This window comes from Eurosta solidaginis, chromosome 2, assembly GCF_040869045.1.
Source record: "Eurosta solidaginis isolate ZX-2024a chromosome 2, ASM4086904v1, whole genome shotgun sequence".
In the NCBI taxonomy this organism is placed as follows: Eukaryota; Metazoa; Arthropoda; class Insecta; order Diptera; family Tephritidae; genus Eurosta; species Eurosta solidaginis.
This window is the reverse complement of record NC_090320.1, coordinates 204035884-204054890: the sequence shown is the minus strand read 5'-3', so window position 1 is coordinate 204054890 and position 19007 is coordinate 204035884. Positions and strand designations below refer to the sequence as shown.

At 37.0% G+C, this 19007-nt stretch overlaps 1 protein-coding gene across 1 annotated transcript in view; it reads right to left on the bottom strand.

Annotated features, from left to right (window-relative positions):
* Positions 1–204: 204 nt before the first annotated feature.
* Positions 205–19007, bottom strand: part of LOC137241796 (uncharacterized) — a 67744-nt gene continuing 48941 nt past the window's right edge. Inside the window, exons 6-8 of the mRNA XM_067769196.1 lie at positions 6215–6992; positions 406–555; positions 205–341 (exon numbers count right to left, since the gene is read on the bottom strand). Of these exons, the coding sequence (XP_067625297.1) occupies positions 243–341; positions 406–555; positions 6215–6992 (1027 nt within the window). The 3' untranslated portion in view covers positions 205–242. The remainder of the gene's footprint in view (positions 342–405; positions 556–6214; positions 6993–19007) is intronic.

The following is a 19007-nucleotide window of genomic DNA, read 5'->3' as shown; positions in this document are numbered from 1 at the left end:
CATCCTTGTATTTTAAAGCAGAGGTAAACTCTTCAACCCCCTACGTTTAGAGTTCACAAAATCATAGAAGGCTTTCGGATTGCAAGATATTTTCCTTTTCCTCTTACAGATGTACGTAAGAATACAAAAGACATACCATTAGTTTTAATTGATTAATTAATTTTAAGATATTATAAAGCTAATATAGTTAATGTGAATCTAGTTAAGGATTTATAAATATATGTATATATATTGTTGCTTTGTTACTTCATTGGCGGCTTATCCACAGTCAGTTCAACATCGTATGTATTCACATTTTCCAATTCCTGTTGAAGGTCTACACTGAATTGAATATCTGGATTCTAAATATAAATATATCAGACGCAAATATTTTGAGTATACTACATAATTTAAACTAAATCTTACTATTTTTGCATATTTCCAAAATTCAAGTGCCTTATAGGTTTTCTTCTGCAGTAGATTGATCAATGCTAAATAAGCCCAAACGTCTGGAATGTGAATTTTGTAAGATGTGCACTTTTCAAATTCCAATTCTGCTTCGTCTAATTTTTTCATCTATCGAGTAAAAATATCGAAAAATATGTATTAATCAAAAACACTTTCTTTCCAAGCAAAAACTACGCACTACAACTACTGGCAAATTATTATTGTATCTCTGTGCACGATTCTCAAAATATGCATTTCTTATAACACTTTTCTTTTATGTAGTTAGTTGACATTTTTAGGATTAAACTGCCATTTATTTTAGTCTTGAGAAGCTCCATAATGCAATAATAAAGGTGATGTCAACAACATAACCACACCTTTCGGCAGCTCAATTTGCCAGTACATATCGCCCATTTGCTGCAACGTCGTCATAACTCAAAAACACAATTTTCCAGGAGAGCCATTCAAAGATTTTAACTGCCATATGTTGCGCATATAAAGGCATATTTTCATTTTTATACCACGTGCTAAATTTTTAACTGATCACGAAGATTTTTTTATACAATATAGAACATGGTCACGATCACGAAGATTTTGTATACAATATAGAACATGATATTGGGTACATTTATATGTTATTAACTCAAAAGTCATGTTTTTTTGAGTTATGACGACGTTGCAGCAAATGAGCAATATATGTTCTCTCTTCTGGTAGCGGAGTTAATTTAAACAATTTTTCAAAAATGTATGAGTTTTACCCTTGTCCTTCTGCAAGAGGGTTATATATAGTTATTACATTTCTAAACGTAGGTATAGTAAAATCTACTCCGATCGTCGTAAAATTCAAAGGAAGTTATGAGTTATAGACAATCCTCTAAAACATGCATGTCGAACTTGTCAAAATAATGAACGACGTCATGAATATGTATTTCACCATGAGAAGCTCTATAATTCCTTCTAATGTCATTCTAAGCTATGCAGTCATTTTCACAAAATCGTTTCTTCCATGAAAGATCCACTTACACGGTATAACCGACATTATTGACGTTTTCCGCAACGAATTTCTCAATTGCACAAATACTTGCTTATTGGCGCTTACCCATTTAAACGGTTATGGCCGTCCAAGAAGGCGCGTCAGTCGCTTCTTTGCTGGGTTAGCTGACGCCCCTTGGTCACACCAATGGAATTTTTAACATTTTCCACCTGATCCTTCCAACGAAGTGGGGTACGCCCTATTCCTCTGTTCTTAGCCGAAACATCATCTTTGATTCGCATAACATGGCCTATTCAACGTAGCGGCTACGTTTCAATTGGCTGGACAATGTTGGTGTCTGCGTAAAACTCGCACAGATCATCATTAAATCTTCTTCGGTAGAATGAACTTTACTTTTCAATTGTCTACCTAGTCCAGCAGCATTTATTAGCAAGAGTGATTCTTCGTTGGATTTCAGAGCTAATGTTTTTGTTTGTGTTAATGGTGGGTCACAAATAAACGAAGTCTTTTACTATTTCCAAATTATGGCTGTAACGGTGGCGTGGTTGCCAAAGCGGAAATGTGTTGACTCCTTGCTTGATGACAGCAGGTACTTCGCTATTTTCTCATTAATCTTCTGGAGTTTAAACTAGCACCGAAAAACCGGCCATAAGTGTTTTTATCATTGTTTCTTCATAGTTTGGTGAAACGAGAAGCATACTTTATGAGTGTACAACTAGTTTAGCAGACAAAACTATATAATAAACCCTTACAACTCAAGAGGCAATTAATAGGAAATATATGGCTTTTAAATATCAAAATAGCGGCACATCGATTTTAAATAGCGCATACCAAACAACCAAGTTAGATATATAAGTTGCTTCTGATTCGAATAGGTTTTTGTTTTTCTGAAAACGGATGGTTAAAAAAAATAAAACAATCGATTAATTAATTACTAGATCAATCGCAAGCAAAAATAATAATTGCATTATTTAGGAATAACCGATTAGTGGATCCTTATTCTTTACATAAAAATTTTGAATTGGATAATAAAACCTGCAAAATTTCAATGAGCTAAATCCGTCTTTTCCTCGTTGCCGGTTAACGCAGCATCAGATTCTCGTCCATATACATCACGAAGCGCCAAATCAATCGCAAAGCTAATTATTCGCGGTCATATGCCACTTTGGATGTCCGGAACACTATTGGCTGGGTCGACTCGCCTAAGCATTGATTGATGAACAGTGGTGATGATAACATTTCCATTATTCATTAGTCCATTTTCCAAAATAGTGTTTATAATTGTATGTAGTGAAAGGTACAAACAATGGTTTTCGTTTTGGTAGATCCCTAAGTGGACCCCTGTACAAAAGTCACAAAAAAACTCCACTGTTACGAACCTATCCTCAAAATAAGTTAAAATCGGGAGAGTGATTTCGGAGGGCATGAGCTACATACAAACCTACATGCTCACATGTAGATATTCTTTTTTTTTATACATACATTTATGTATATAGAAAAAAAAAACTATTTAAGCGCCCACAGTAGGTAATTACTTATTATTATATTACAAATGACTGTTGTATATGTCATGACAATATGCGGTGACAGTCCCCAGTTCCTCCCGTAAGCCATTTAGCAGATGCAGTATGCTTTGTTTGATATCCTTCCTGGTTCCTTTTCTAGCTTTATTTGGAGTCATCTATCATGCCAAGTTATTTGACGTCAGAGGAGAGATTTATCAAATCGTTAAAGGAGGCGATTTTTGATTGTTTGTGAACAGGGAAAGTTCCGTTTCCACCTCGTTTTGCTCCACGCATAGCGAAATGTCGCAAAGTATATGTGATCAGAACCACTAAGCCGACGGCGTACGCGGCTACCCTCCTTCCTTCTGTGCTTAAGATTTCTAGACTTTTATTTACTACTAGCAGGGTACCCGACGTTGTTCGGGATGCGTATTTATATTAAAGTGGCCCTTATTTTTTTATTTTATTTTATTTAGTGTATGTGTACGACAACCAATCGCACACCTACCAAAGCATCGCAGTACACACGAAAACTTTGCGCCACCTGTCAGCGAATAGATAAATCGAATTGCACCAAAAGGTTTGAGTCCCTGATTAACGCGTATAAAAGGTTTAAAATCTTAGTTAAAAGTATTTCATATTGTAAGTAAATTTATAGATTTTGGAGAAAATATATTTTGACAGATAACTCAGTTATCGATTAATTTATCGAAATATCACAAAATTCAAATGAAACCTGTGACCTTCCTCTATTGTTTGATGCCCATATTGTACGCATATTTAGAGGTTTTAGGTAACCTCATTTTAACCGATTATCGTAATATGGCAGCGTGAAATAATTTTTTTTGGTACGCCACTGTATCTATTCATGAATTTGATTTTTAATTTATATGAAATTGAAAAAAAACTTTGCAAAGGCATTCTTTGATATTTGTTTGACAACTAAATGCATTTTCCTTCGTTTTTCAAAAAAAAAAATCCTTAAACGTAGCTTAATTATAGCTTAAACAACTATATCTTTTTTGTTTCTCACGCGATTTTAATGAAATAAGTTCTAGATTCCCTTCTGGATTACAGGCTATCCATCTGTGAAAGTCTCATAAAAATCCATTCGTTAGTTTCCGAGATTATCGATATCATACAGACTAACAGACAAACAGAAAAAAGTGGTGCCGATGGATTCTACGACATTCCAAACGTCAAGTACACTCATTTTTTTTTTTAGAAATCTTGGATGTACAGACACGATTTTCTAGAGTTTTATTATAGTATAGACTATTATCCTAAGAAGAGATAGCACGCCACCCCGAAGTGTGCCTCTGGTAGCCATTTTACAAATTGAGCCAGCTCCTAAAGTTGAATTGGCGTCCCTACTCCTGAGCATATAATCGTTCCATGCAACTATAGTGTTGTATTTCACGTCATTTCAGTGTCCTGCAGAACGTTGTTGAAGGCACCCTCAATTTCGAGTAGGGCTGCTAAGGTTCCAACTAGTAAAGTAAAAAAGTAATATTTTTTGGACCAACAGTTTTCATACCCTCCCAAGTATCGGGAATATATTGCTCAAGTGCTAGGACTTGAAAATTCAAATAATTCATCTCATGCTGTGGATGATCTTAAATCTATAAAATCATCGGTGCATATAATTTCATCACGTAGAAATTTCAGTACTGACGGCTCAGCTAATGAATCTTTGAAATGGTATGCGGGAGTTTGCTGTTTCAGACTGAGACCTAGTTTACATATAACGAGGTTATCTTCACTTTCGTACTTAGCTTCTAATCGTTATTTATGTATATAACTAGATTGCCCATACAAATTGTTCCCTTCGATAATCGGTTTTTTCCACCTCTAGAGTGTTATCTCTATTTGGAGGCACAAAACAAAATAGAAACGTGAAAGTTTGACAGAAAATAATTTAGTTAATAGGGATGAAAGATATGTAAACGCGCGAATTATCTATTGACGATATATTTTAGATAACATGTGTATTAGGGTGGGTCGATTTGTATGGACGAAAGTTAACTGATATCGCGCCATCGATTTTTCGATAGGATTTGGGCTCAGGAAAAAAAGTTCCACTACGCATACCCAAAAAAATAATTTTCGAGCCTGCGAAATTTCATTTTTTTTTTTTTTTACTTTTTTTTGACTTTGATTTTTAAGGTTTTTTCATGACCTACTAAAAAAAATTTAATATGTATACCCTGTCCGACCCAAAAATGTCGGACAGGGTATACATGAAAATTCTACAGTCAAATGAAAATTTTTTTAGTAGGGCATGCAAAAAACCTTAAAAATCAAAGTCGAAAAAAAGTAAAAAAAAAAAAATGAAATTTCGCAGGCTCGAAAATTATTTTTTTGGGTATGCGTAGTGGAACTTTTTTTCCTGAGCCCAAATCCTATCGAAAAATCGACGGCGCGATAACGGTTAATAAATCGACCCAGTCTAATTACCTGTGTATACCTGGTCTAATACAGCTTTAGTAATTTTTAAAAATATATTTACGATTATTTTACATTAACCTATTAATGAATACATGAAAATTGTACAGTCAAATGAAAATTTTTTTAGTAGGGCATGCAAAAAACCTTAAAAATCAAAGTCGAAAAAAAGTAAAAAAAAAAAAATGAAATTTCGCAGGCTCGAAAATTATTTTTTTGGGTATGCGTAGTGGAACTTTTTTTCCTGAGCCCAAATCCTATCGAAAAATCGACGGCGCGATAACGGTTAATAAATCGACCCAGTCTAATGTGTATACCTGGTCTAATACAGCTTTAGTAATTTTTAAAAATATATTTACGATTATTTTACATTAACCTATTAATGAAATACCAAATAACGATGCATTAAAATCGAAATTTGATGCAAAATAGTCGATAAACTTAATTAAATAATTAATCGATGCCATCTTTAGCCGCAACTAATATTTGCTCATGATTAACTCGTTATACCTAGTTTACATATAGCAATATTATATTCATTTTCGTATTAATTTCTCAATCAGTAATAAAATAACTAGATTTCCCATAAAACTTTTTCGCTTGTAGTCGGTAGTTATGAACAAATTATAGATGTAGCGATTTTTTTCCTAGTCCAAGAACCATTTCTCGGATGTCCTCTAAATTGGATTTCGAAATAAAACACAAAACTTCACAGCTTATAATCTAGTTCTTAGAGATGGGACATATGTGAACGATTGACTACTGTGGATTTATTACGGTTTAGAGCTGTGTAAACGTAGTCTTACAGTGTTTTAACAAAAAGTAACATCCCATATAAACTTACTTTAAACAACGCTTTTCCCAATCCAAATGCGGCAATTATTTGAACAGGATTTTGGTCAATTTTATTAAATGCTTCTCGAGCTTTCTCATATCGTCCATCGTTTAGCATATAAAACCCATATCGTAATAAAGCCAAAGAGCATAAGCTAGACGTAGCCAGATCCATATGAACAACTTTACCATAATTTTCCATTGCCAAATCTAATGTACCACGACTATATTCCAAATGGCCATTAATACTCATTAAGTATGCCATTTCTCTCTCTTGTTCTATTGCCTTCGTAACTTTACTAAATGGAAATGTTTGAGCTGGATAATTGTTAGGAACTTCATTAGCCAAAATCTTGAGAGTCGTTTGTGTAAGGTAACGTTCTTGTAGGGTACAATCTCTTTGAAATTCTTTGAATATGAATTCTCCAAATTTATATAAGCCCAACGTAGTCAATACATCAAATACATCTAAAAATAGTGTTTGTTTGGTCGAATTCGAAAACATTAATTCGCATGGGTTTGTTAGTCTGTAACGACTGATGGGCATTTTTGGCATACTATCTTTAAAATCTGTCTGTAAATGTTCATATCTCCAACGGGTATAGGCAATGCCTGGTAAATATCCACAATATTTGAATATACAATGCAGTAAAACCCAATAAATTATGTCTTTCGGAAAACTCGATATTAACTCCTTCAAATCAATGATTAAATTTTCCATGGCTTCATTAAACGTTACTTCATTACACAAAGTTTCCACATATTTTATGTATATTCTAATAAAATCACTGAAAATTGAAATTTAAATGCAACTTTAAATGATAAGCTTAATATTTGTAATTTCCTTGGTCACAAGTTTTTGGTACCTTTCGCCAATTGCTATTTAATGCCCGAAATCGACTTTTTAAATGTACATATAGAGAATTTTTTTGAAATTGCCAAAAACGGTTACAAATTTTAAACCATTGGTCGGTTTAAGCAAGTTTTTTTTTAACTTTTTTACTTGAATTCAAAACCTCTGAATTTACAGCTCGGTTTTCTCATGTTATTGGGTTGAATTTTAAACTTAATTGAACAATGTCGAAACTCTCAAAATTATTTTAAAACCAAACCCAAACAGATTAAAAAATAGAACTTGGTTTCAAACGAAAATCGAAATTTATATATTGTAACGAATTTACTGAAATTCCTCTTATTTGCAACCTTCTACTAACGTTCGAATCACTAAACTGTTGAATAAATAACTCCACTATTCAATAATGCAAAATGGCCTTTATTCAAGTACTTCACAATACTACTACTTATCGACAGATAGCGTGCTTAAATCAAGCTCATTCCATGATTGCTCAGATCGCGCTCTTTATACTCTTCGATTTCCTCGTTCCATACTTCTAGGCGTTTCTAGACTTTACTTAGTTACTAGCTATAAAATTATAACTACAGATGCACGTGTATAGCTTCTCATATGCGCGTGTATATGTGAGTGATACTTGCACAAATAATTGTCTACTTTTGGGAGCATCTCAGATAAGATATATTCATGTGTTTGTGCGTCTCTCTCCGCTGCGTGTGCGTACATATGTGTAGACATAATGATTGATTCGTTTATGTAGATACAAGTGACTGCCTGCTTTATTCTTGTTGTGGCTTCATTTACTTAGCATCAGATGATGTGAGTATCACTTAGTGTCACTGATATTCGTCACAATATTGTGGCGAATATTATCATTTCTAACATCACTATGCTGTTAGTAAATAAAAATAACTGGCAGTGAGCCATTTACACACATCCATAGAAGACAACGAAGAATATTTCACACACACAACCAGCAGCTTGAACCGAAGAGATTATTTCACATACACGTATGTAGTCAGCTGATACGAGCGAAGAAGAAAGAAAAACTATCACACATCACGTCATCATCAGCTAAGAGCAGAAACTGTTACTCACACATCTACACGCATATAGGTAGAAGAAAAAACATAAGCTACAGATATACCACCAGCGGGTTAGGGGGTTAGAATATACCGGAGGTAGGTATGCCTGTCGTAAGAGGCGACTAAAATACCAAATAGATGCAAGGGGTTGGGTAGCGCAACCCTTTCAGGCTGCCAGCGCAATATATAGCTTCTCCAAAGCCAATTGTCAACCTCACCTATCCGTGGCGAATCCTGTTACATTACCAACTGAGGCTCTGGCGACCCCGAACTCCTCATGGATCTAGGGGATGGGAGGGCGGTATGGCCTTAAAGGTCGCATGTGGTCATAACAAATCGATCCCGATATGGTCGGCCTTGGTACCGGATCTGCATCCGGCGAAGGACCATCAACATCGATAACACTCCCCAAGACCTTCAGGAAGTGTCCTTATCGCTACAACAACAAGCTACAGATATATATGTACACTGAAAGAAAAAGACTGGTAAAATCAACCGAAATACGGGTAATTTCAACCGAAATTTCTGTTAATTTGTATCGATCGCAACAAGATGTTGAATCAACTGCGCACAAATCGTTGATTCGTAATTGACCCTTTTAGTAGTCAAATGAACAATAAAAGTTGTTGCGACAGCTTTGTACGAAAGTACCTTGCCATATAAATAAATAAATGTCAGGCGCGATAACCTCTGAAGAGATATAAGGCCGAGCTTCTCTTCCAATTTGCGTCATGCTCCTCTTGATTTCCCTACAAATTGGCCGGACGGGACCTACATGTTTTATGCCTACTCCGAACGGCATCTGCAAGGCAGATAAGTTCTCACTGAGAGCTCTTCATGGCAGAAATACACTCGGAGCGCTTGCCAAACACTGCCGAGGGGCGACCCCGTTTAGAAAAAAAAACACCTCTGTATAGCTAAACAGCGCAGCGTGCCTAAAGCGTACTGATGATGGCTTCGAAATGGATCTATCTGCGCAGCTATGGCAGGTTGTCTGAAAAAATTTCTAATTACTATTCCCAAAACTAAATACAATTTTTCAATTATAGAAAAATTAAAAAACAACAATAATTATCATTAGAAGAAAAATTAATTGTTCTGGCCTTGAGCTAGAACTTGTTTTAAAATAAAAAGGTAGAAACCCACATTAAAAATGTTTAGGCCATGAGTTAATTACCGTTTAAGGCCATCTTTACTACATATATTATTTCTCACAAGGAATCTTAACATTTCTGCGACAGTCGTGCGCAGTGTATATTCGTTGCTGTTTCGCTAACGACTGAACAATGGAGAGTTAGAATATGTGTGAAGCAAGTCTGGCTCAATTGAGCTATGGCGCGCCAACCACTGACGTGTGATAAATGATCAAGTATGAGATACAACTGTTCCAGAAGGTATGTTCGTGAAAAGTCTAGACCTTAAGTAAGAGTATAAAAGCAGCGCGATGCAAGCGATAATCAATCAGTTTGATTTTAACACGCTTTAGCGAAGTTCCCGAGTATTGTGAAGTTTTACTCCCAAAGTAATCTAAATAAAGAACGTTTTGTTATACTGAATATTTGAGTTTTTATTCGACAGTTCAGAGATTCGAACATTAGCAAAAGGTGCATAATAATCAGGAATCCCCAAACAATTTTTAAAAATTTGGTGTCAGAAGTGGGATTGTTGAATAAATTCCGAATATATCGACTACATCTTGGACATGGCAACTAAAAAGGGAATTGGAGAAGAACTGTGGATTGAATACAACCGGCAATAAGTCCGAACTTCAAGCTGCTGGTTATGTGAGTGAAATATTTTTCGTTGTGTTAATTTACTAACAGCATAGTGATGTTAGAAATGCTACTATTCGCCACAGTATTAAAGGTCAATAATATCGAAAATTAAAAAGATAAGGGGACTCATTAAGCCTTATAAAGTGTGTAAACGTATAAATTTATCTAGTGCGTCAATGAACTGTCAAATTTTGTATGAACAACATTTACACAATTTGTACAAATTTACGCGCACATTTCATGTTAACGCGGTAAACTCAAAGGAATGCAGCCTTGCAGACACTACCGCAGTAATTTTCATCAGAAATCTGCAACATCAGCAAGTCATTTACAAGAATATCTTCTTAAAGCCGCTTTAGTTTTGATTTCTCATTTGATCTTGACATTATTTAATTTGTATAATAATCACAATTTTTATGCTTTTACTGAACTTTAAGCCGAGAATTTAGAATGTAAAATTAAATTTTCCTTTTCCCTCCTACGCATTTCGACGCTCTCACGTCTTTCTCAGGGAGTCCAAAGATTTTATTTAAAAAACAATTCATTAACAACAAACATAAATACAATTAAATAACATTAATTTGGACACTTACATTATTAAATTAAACTTATTTAATTTTTAAGTTCATTTTTTATTTATTTACACACAGTACCAACATATATATTAACTAAATAAATAAAATGTAAATAAATAAAAAATGTACTTAAAAATTAAATAAGTTTATTTTAATAATGTAAGTGCCTAAATGAATGTTATTTAATTGTATTTATGTTTGTTGTTAATGAATTGTTTTTAAAATAAAATCATTAGACTCCCTGAGGAAGACCTGGGAGCGTCGAAACGCGTAGGAGGGAAAAGGAAAACTTAATTTTGCTTCTAAATTCTCGGCCATAAAGCTCCGTAAAAGCATAACGAATATATTTGGCCCAACAAGAAAACATAATCACAATTTTGTTTGACAATAATACATGTGATCGTCAATTCAGTTTATCAAGAAAATTACTAGGTGCGTTCATATAACAGTGTGTAAACGGATATAATTTTACACCTTATACCTAAATTTATATGCTTTAATGAGTCTCCCTGTTATAAAATCTAAAAATGGAAACTTGTATAAATTTCTACCAAGGCGAATCCATACCAGGTGGTGGCAAAGCGAATTCAACCAATTCGCCGTGCAGAAAAAATTCAAGTCAAAAGAAAATGTTCATAGATTTCGCTTAACTGATATATTGTAGTACAAGGCGTTGTATGGAAAATAATCAAGAAGAAGCAATCCGCTGTTGGGATAACACCACTTGGTACTGAATGCGCCTTTAATTTCTACCAACAAAATAGCATGACGCAATAAAACCAAATTAATAGTGTAATTTGCGAAAAAAGCCAAACTCGACATATCTTCACATAGGAAACGGGGACATAAAAGAAAAAAACAGAGGAAATGGGAAGAAAAAGTAGAGTAAGACAACAAGAGGAAACTGGAGAGAGTAAAAGAAGGAATAAGGGTAACGGTTTGAGACAAAGTAGCTACAAATGTTGAGAAGGATAAGATTAAAGCTTGAAACACAATGCCCTGATGCCGCGAAATAAACGCGACGAACATCGCCTTGTCCAAAATAGAATCCCCATAATTACATGAAGGTGAACACAATGAACGCCAAGAGCGAAATTTACGCGACGTCATTTTGCGACGATAGATTTATTTCTATCGTCGCCGCCGGGCGATGACGACAAACATCCCAAGGGTTGCTGCTGTTCAATTTTTTAAGTATAAAAAAGAAAACATAATATCCAAAAACAATTTTTTTTTCTTTACATATAATTTTTAATTTAATTTCTGAACATTTTTGTTTTGTTTTGTAAATTTCTTAACATTTTGGGCGTGTTTTAGCAATCAAGTGCTAAAGCAGAGAATTAAAAAAGGTTTAATTGTTTTCATCTTTATTTCTAAATAATGGACACTCTGAATAAACAGCGTCAATTTCGCCCGGCATTGTGTTTTAAGTAGACGAAATGTCTGGGCGTAATTCGAAAAATGTCATCGCCCGACGCGGCGTATATCGTCGTCGCTCCGCATTGTGTTTCAAGCATAAGAGTCATAGATTAGATTGATACGAATCTTTTGGTTACGCTCTCATATTTTCGCTCTCACGAGGGATTTATCTTCTAGTTGTTGCTGGCAACAATCACAGATAAATCCCTCGCGCCAGCTGAAGCGGGTGCCAGAACAAAAAATGTGCCAGTCAAAACGAAAAACGGCCCAAAAATTTCGGTAAACTTTAGTTTGACCTACAACTGTAGAATAGCGTTCAAAAATTATGGGAAAAAGGATAAAAATACTTAATTTAGTCTATATATTATTAGTTCGAAGGCGGAGGGTAAATATTATTTCCCATTCAAAAGTTATCACTAAAAACAGGTTTTGTAAATATGAACTCCCGATGCAACCAGTCCATTTTGATCACAGAACCTGGAACGCCAGACATGTAGGATAAGCCCTATCCATTAAATAATGTTAACTGTTATATCATAGGTACCATTTACTGAAATTTCAAAAGAATATATGGTTTTCACTGCGAGTTAAATGCGTTACAATATTTGACTAAGTAATTTAATTGAAATGTAAATTTTACTTAGATTTGTTTATATTTAACTCTAACTAGTCGTATTATTGTAAAATAAGTTTAAAGAAATAAATATTTTACAACTATCATTTTATTAGATGATTGAAACTATAATCGCCGAAATTTATGTCAAAAATCCCCATTTTCAGATCTATTCATTTTTGTTTGGAGTGGCATCATTGATAAATGTTATAAAAAATGTGCATTTTGACAGCGCTCTCTCGAAACAAAGAGTTGGAAATCCATTCATCTATGATAAGAGTAATAATGATAGTTGGACTTGGATAAGAGCAAGAATGGGAAGAGTAAGAGGAAAAGCGGGAAGATTTAAGGAAGAATGAACGGGATAGGGAAATTGGATGAACCGATTAAGAGAGGAAAGGGGATAGACTGAAGAAAGACGGGTGGATAGATAAAAAAAGTTAGGAAAATGTCTTTCGTGTTTGATCATACGGCTGGGAGTATTTCGTGTTTGGCTTAACGTTTCCAGGGTTAGCCAAATAAACTTCTGATAAGTCAAAGTTTGCTTTTGACATCAGGTAAATATATAAGCTCTGATTTGTTAAAGAATCGTTGATATAAAATTACTGCAGCTACCTCAACGCTTGGTATACATAGATAAAGGCTGGGGCTTGGGACCGTATAGCGTCCATACCGAGTTTTCATAATACACGCCTCAAAGATACCCATCCGCAACTTCATTTTATTGTTTCAGATCGTCAATCATCTCATTGATGGAAGCAGTATGTTTCCATTTTCCATAGTTAGGGCCAATGTGTTACTTTGAAGATCCAGCCATTCAGTTTCGTTGACTTAAACTTTTGCAATTCCTCTCGGGAAAAGGAAAGAAGCCCTCCCACAAAAGAAAATACAGACCGCAGCGTTATTTTCCTGCACGTTACTTCATATTTCAGAAAGGCATTAATACATATAGTATTTTTTATGATAGTTGAAAAATTAATGCTACAGATAAGTCAATAAATAACAACACTTTAATTTATGAGGACGAGTATTGTTAAATACGACTCCCTTTTGTAATATTGACTTCATCTGTCTTTTTTATTGCATCATGCTCAATAGTTTAAATTTATTGCTGAAAATGTGAAATGGAAAATTTCGTATGTGAAAAGTAATGCAAGTCACAGATTCTTTTTCGGAACATTTTGTTATACATATAAGGTGTTATGATCAAGGATGCTCGCCCTCCTTTTTCGGCACATGCACTCGCGTAAGAAGAAGTCATCAACATGCCAGCTAAGAATATTTATGATTGCCACATCGGTTCAATGCAGTGCATGCCATGGCCGATGCCAGCTTCATATATATATATGTTCTGGGCTTAGCAATAATGGCAACCGTCCGGCCTGCGAATTCAATCCCCCGCGGTGTCAAACTACAAGTAACAGCCTATCAATACCAGGTTCTCCAGCAGCAAATTACAACTAGACAGCTGACGTACATATGTTCTATATCTATGGATAACACCTATCCCTGTTATGCGCGGTTTGTTTTTGTTGAGATCAGTTTAATTTGACCCCATATATCGAATTTTACTGCACATTACAGTTTAAGTGGCCAAATTGAATTTTTGTATATATTGTCACGGATATTACCATCACTAAGTTATCCCATCACTAAGGCGATGCTAAGGCCACGATAAGCAGTATTTACGTCAATAATCAAATCATGTATACACATATATAAGGCAGCCGAAATAAGTCACACACAGATGCATTTACTTATACGCCTATGTATGCGCGAGAGACTGTAAACTACAAACATTCACATCAATAATTCAATCATTATGTATCTACATAAACGAATAAATAATTGCGTCTACACATATGTACGTAAACGAACAGCGGAGCGGCAATGCACAAACTCATGCATATATCTTATCTGAGTGGTCACAAGAGAGAGCAATAATTTGTGCACGTAGTTGTGGCTGGCGATTTTGTAGCCGAAACAAACTAGTAAGTTCTGGAAATCGAAGAGCCTAGAAGTATGCAGCGTAAACTATAAAAGCGGGGCAGGCGAGTAGGAAGTAATTCAGTTTGAGTTGAGCTATCAATCAGTTTGCTTAAGCACGCGATCTGGCGGCCAATAGTAGATTTTCATTTGAGTTATTAATCAGTTTGGTTATTAAGCCAGCGAGTAGCAAAGTATAAGTGTTATTGTGAAGTACTTTAATAAAGGCCATTTTTCCATCTTCAATATTGGAGTTATTTATTCAACAGTTTAGTGATTCGAACTTAGCAGAGGATTGAAAATAAGAGGATTTGCAGCAAATTCGTTACAATTGGTGTCAGAAGAGGAATTGTTGAATAAATTCCAGAAGACAACAAGGATATGGCAAAGTTCAGTGAATTAAAGATCCCGCAACTGAAGAAGGAGTTGGAGAGCCGTGGATTGAATACAAGCGGCGTTAAACTCGAACTTCAGGCACGGCTACGAGAGGCAATGGAAGCAGAAGGAATTGATGTGGAAGAGTATGTCTTTCACCTTGATGGCGAGGAGACAACAAAAATTGAAGAGAAAAACGAAACATCGCAGACGGTTACCAGCACAGACTTGAACATGATTTTGGCTGCAATATCTGCTCAAACATCGACAGTGTCTTCTCAACTGGAATCGCAAAAGACAGATATAACATCTCAACTGGCATCTCAACTAGAAGAACAGAAAACGTATATGTCATCACAGATGGAATCCGAAGAGACACGAATAACATCGAAGATTGGAGCACAAGAAACACGTATTTCAGAAATGTCGACACAAATTTCTTCACAACTGGAATCGCAGGAAACCCGTATAACATCAAAGATGGAAGAACAAGAGGAGCGCTTATCATTGCAGGTGGCACAAATGTCTTCCTAGTTAGAAGCACAGGAAGCAAGGGTAACATCAAAGCTGGAAGCGCAGGATGCAAAAATCGCTCAATTTCAGGCAGAAGTCGATGATTTGAAGGGTCGTATGGAGCAGTTACAATTAAATCGTCCAGCAGTTTCAGCGAGTAATCCAAAGGTAAAAACACCATCCTTTGACGGTTCTGTTCCTTTCCAGGTCTTTAAGCTACAGTTTGAGAATACCGCAGCAGTGACCAACTGGAATGCGGAAGATAAAGTTGCTGCACTGTTCGTGGCATTTAAAGGGCCTGCGGCGGAAATCTTACAGACGATTCCAGAGTACGAACGGAACAGTTATGAAACATTGATGGCTGTATAACGACGTTATGGAAGCGAGCATAGGAAACAGATATTCCAAATTGAGTTGCAAAACCGCTACCAAAAAGCAAATGAGACATTGCAGGAGTTTGCTTCAGATATTGAAAGATTGGCTCATCTTGCAAATGCGGACGCACCCGTGGAATACACTGAAAGGGTAAAAATCCAGAGCTTCATAAATGGCATACGAGATGTGGAAACGAAGCGGGCTACATATGCGAATCCAAAACTAAAGTTTGCTGAAACGGTATAGCATGCACTGACTCAGGAAACAGCCTCACTTTTGAGTAAGCCAGCGTACAAAGCTCATCGAGTGGAAGTGGAAAAGCCAGACTGGGTAGACGCAATTTTGGAAGCATTGAAGGGATCACAACAGAAAAATGCCGGAGTGATTAAATGTTTCAGGTGCGGCAACCCAGGTCATATTGCACGACATTGCAGCACCGGTTCCAATAGCTCCAACAATGTGGGTGGGCGTAAACGCAGAGCTGAAGGAGATGAGCAAATCTCCAAGTCCACTCAATCGTTAAACTAAAGCGAGTCAGCCGCAAGGGGCGACAGCTGGCTCCCTCAATTGAATGCCCCATAATCTCTATCTCACAAATTGGAAGAAGGTCAAACAATCTTACTGTCGGAGGACATGTGGATGGAAAGGAACGTTTACTGACTGTAGATACGGGTGCATCTCATTCCATCATTCGAGCGGATTTAGTCAACAAGAAGATAAGACCATTGCATGGAGCAAGATTGCGTACAGCCACTGGAGAAGACAGCACGGTTCTAGGAGAAGCATCATGTGAAGTCGCAATTGGGAACGTCACGGTAGTACACAATTTTATAGTGGCAGAGATTGTTGATGAAATCATAATTGGAGTGGACTTCTTAATCGACCAGGGCATCAAGATTGACATGCAAAGCAAGACGATGCGATATAAGAACATGGATGTACCACTTAATTTCGGCTACGAGAGAGGCTACAGCAGTAAACGAGTGCTGGTGGAAGAGAGTCAGCGAATACCACCAAAATCCGAAGCAGTAATCTGGGCAAAGGTTGATAGAGATTGTGGGACAAACAAATTGTGGGTTGTCGAAGCAGCAAACAAATCAGCACTGAACATACTTGTAGGAAAAACCCTGGCGATGACAAAACAAGATGGACGTATTCCGGTAAGAGTACTCAATGAGTTCAAGTCACCACTCAAACTGACTAAAGGAGCTATTTTGGGAAGATGCCAAGAGGCTGAAGTAGTTATTAACTGTGAACAGCTCCAGGAACACGTCTCAACTAGTAATACTGATCTTTCAAATGACATCACGGCATGGACGCAGGGGCTAGAGGACGCCTATCAGAGCAAGGCAAAACAACTGCTCCTAAAGTACGCGAACATATTTGACCAGGATGGTTCCAAACCAGGCCGCACCAATGTTGTGAAACATCAAATTGACACTGGAGACGCGAGGCCGATACGTCAAGCTCCACGTAGTGTTCCACTGGCGAAGCGGGAAGTGGTGAGTCAAATTATACAAGAAATGAGCGACAGCGGCGTCATCGAACCATCAGCTAGTCCATGGAGCTCACCGGTAGTACTTGTAAAGAAGAAGGATGGAAAAATGAGGTTTTGCGTGGACTACCGGAAGTTGAATGCCGTAACGAAAAAGGATAGCTACCCATTGCCAAGAATTGACGACACTCTGGACTCGCTATCTGGTACGAAATGGTTTTCCACACTGGACTTGAAAAGCGGCTATTGGCAAGTTGAGGTGAAGGAGGAAGATAAAGAGAAAACAGCTTTCAGTGTCGGTGATGGTCTTTGGCAATTTACAGTGACGCCTTTTGGACTTTGTAATGCACCAGCTACTTTTGAGAGACTCATGGATCAGGTACTGAAAGGACTACATTGGAAAACATGCTTGGTGTACCTGGACGACATCATCGTATTGGGCAAGAGTTTTGATGAACATCTTAAGAACTTGGAGGAAGTTTTCCAGAGAATAGCTGGCACTGGTCTGAAGTTAAGTCCCAAAAAGTGTACGCTGTTTAAAAAGGAAGTAAATTATTTGGGCCACAAAGTAACTACAGAAGGTGTCTGTACAGCGAATGAAAAGATAGAGGCAGTAAAGGATTGGCCAAGACCACAGAACCTACATGAATTGAGAAGTTTTCTTGGGCTGTGCACATATTACCGCCGATTTGTACCAAATTTTTCCAGCGTAGCCCATAGCCTCCATGAGCTTACAAGAAAAAACAAAGCTTTTGAATGGAAGAAGGAGCAAGAAGTGGCTTTCCGAACATTGAAGGAGCGTTTATGCACTGCCCCAATGTTAGCATATCCGATTCCAGGAGCAACATTTATTCTAGATACAGATGCGAGTGGATATGCTATAGGAGGCGTTTTATCACAACTGGTCGATGGACAGGAGAAGATAGTTGCATATTACAGCCGTTCGATTGGAAAACCAGAGGGGAACTACTGTGTTACGCGGAGAGAGCTGTTGGCATTGGTAGAGTGCATTAAACATTTTCACAAATACCTCTACGGCCAGCGATTCCGTGTCAGGACAGATCACGCAGCGTTGAAATGGCTTCTGCAGTTCCGTAATCCGGAAGGACAATTGGCACGGTGGATCGAGCGACTACAAAGCTACGACTTTTCCATTGAGCATCGAAAAGGTAGTACCCATGGAAATGCTGATGCAATGTCACGAAGACCATGTAGTTTGGAATGCAAGCACTGTTCAAAAGCCGAGGCTAAAGAAGACATTATAGATGTCCGGCTAATGAATATAACATGTACAGATGAATGGGACAAGGAACAGCTAAGAAAGTGCCAGCTAGAAGATGCAGATCTGTCACGTGTTATGCAAGGGCTCGAACGAAATGAAAGACCAAACAGGGAAGAGATGTCAGCAGAGAGTCCCATTGCGAAGTCATATTGGGCACAGTGGAACAGTTTAGAATTGATATCCGGTTGCCTTCATCGAGTATGGGAGAGTGAGGATGGTAAATACAAGAATAAACTGATAGTTGTTCCCAGAAAGAGGATTCCTGACGTGCTCAGCGAGCTGCATAATGGCCCAAGCGGAGGTCATCTTGGAATCATGAAGACGCCCGAGAAGATTAAACAGAGATTCTATTGGGTTGGTTGCCGTCAGTCGGTCACTGAGTGGATTGCGAACTGCGATGTTTGCAGCAGAGCGAAAGGGGCCAGAGCACGAAGTCATGGCCAGATGAAGCAATATA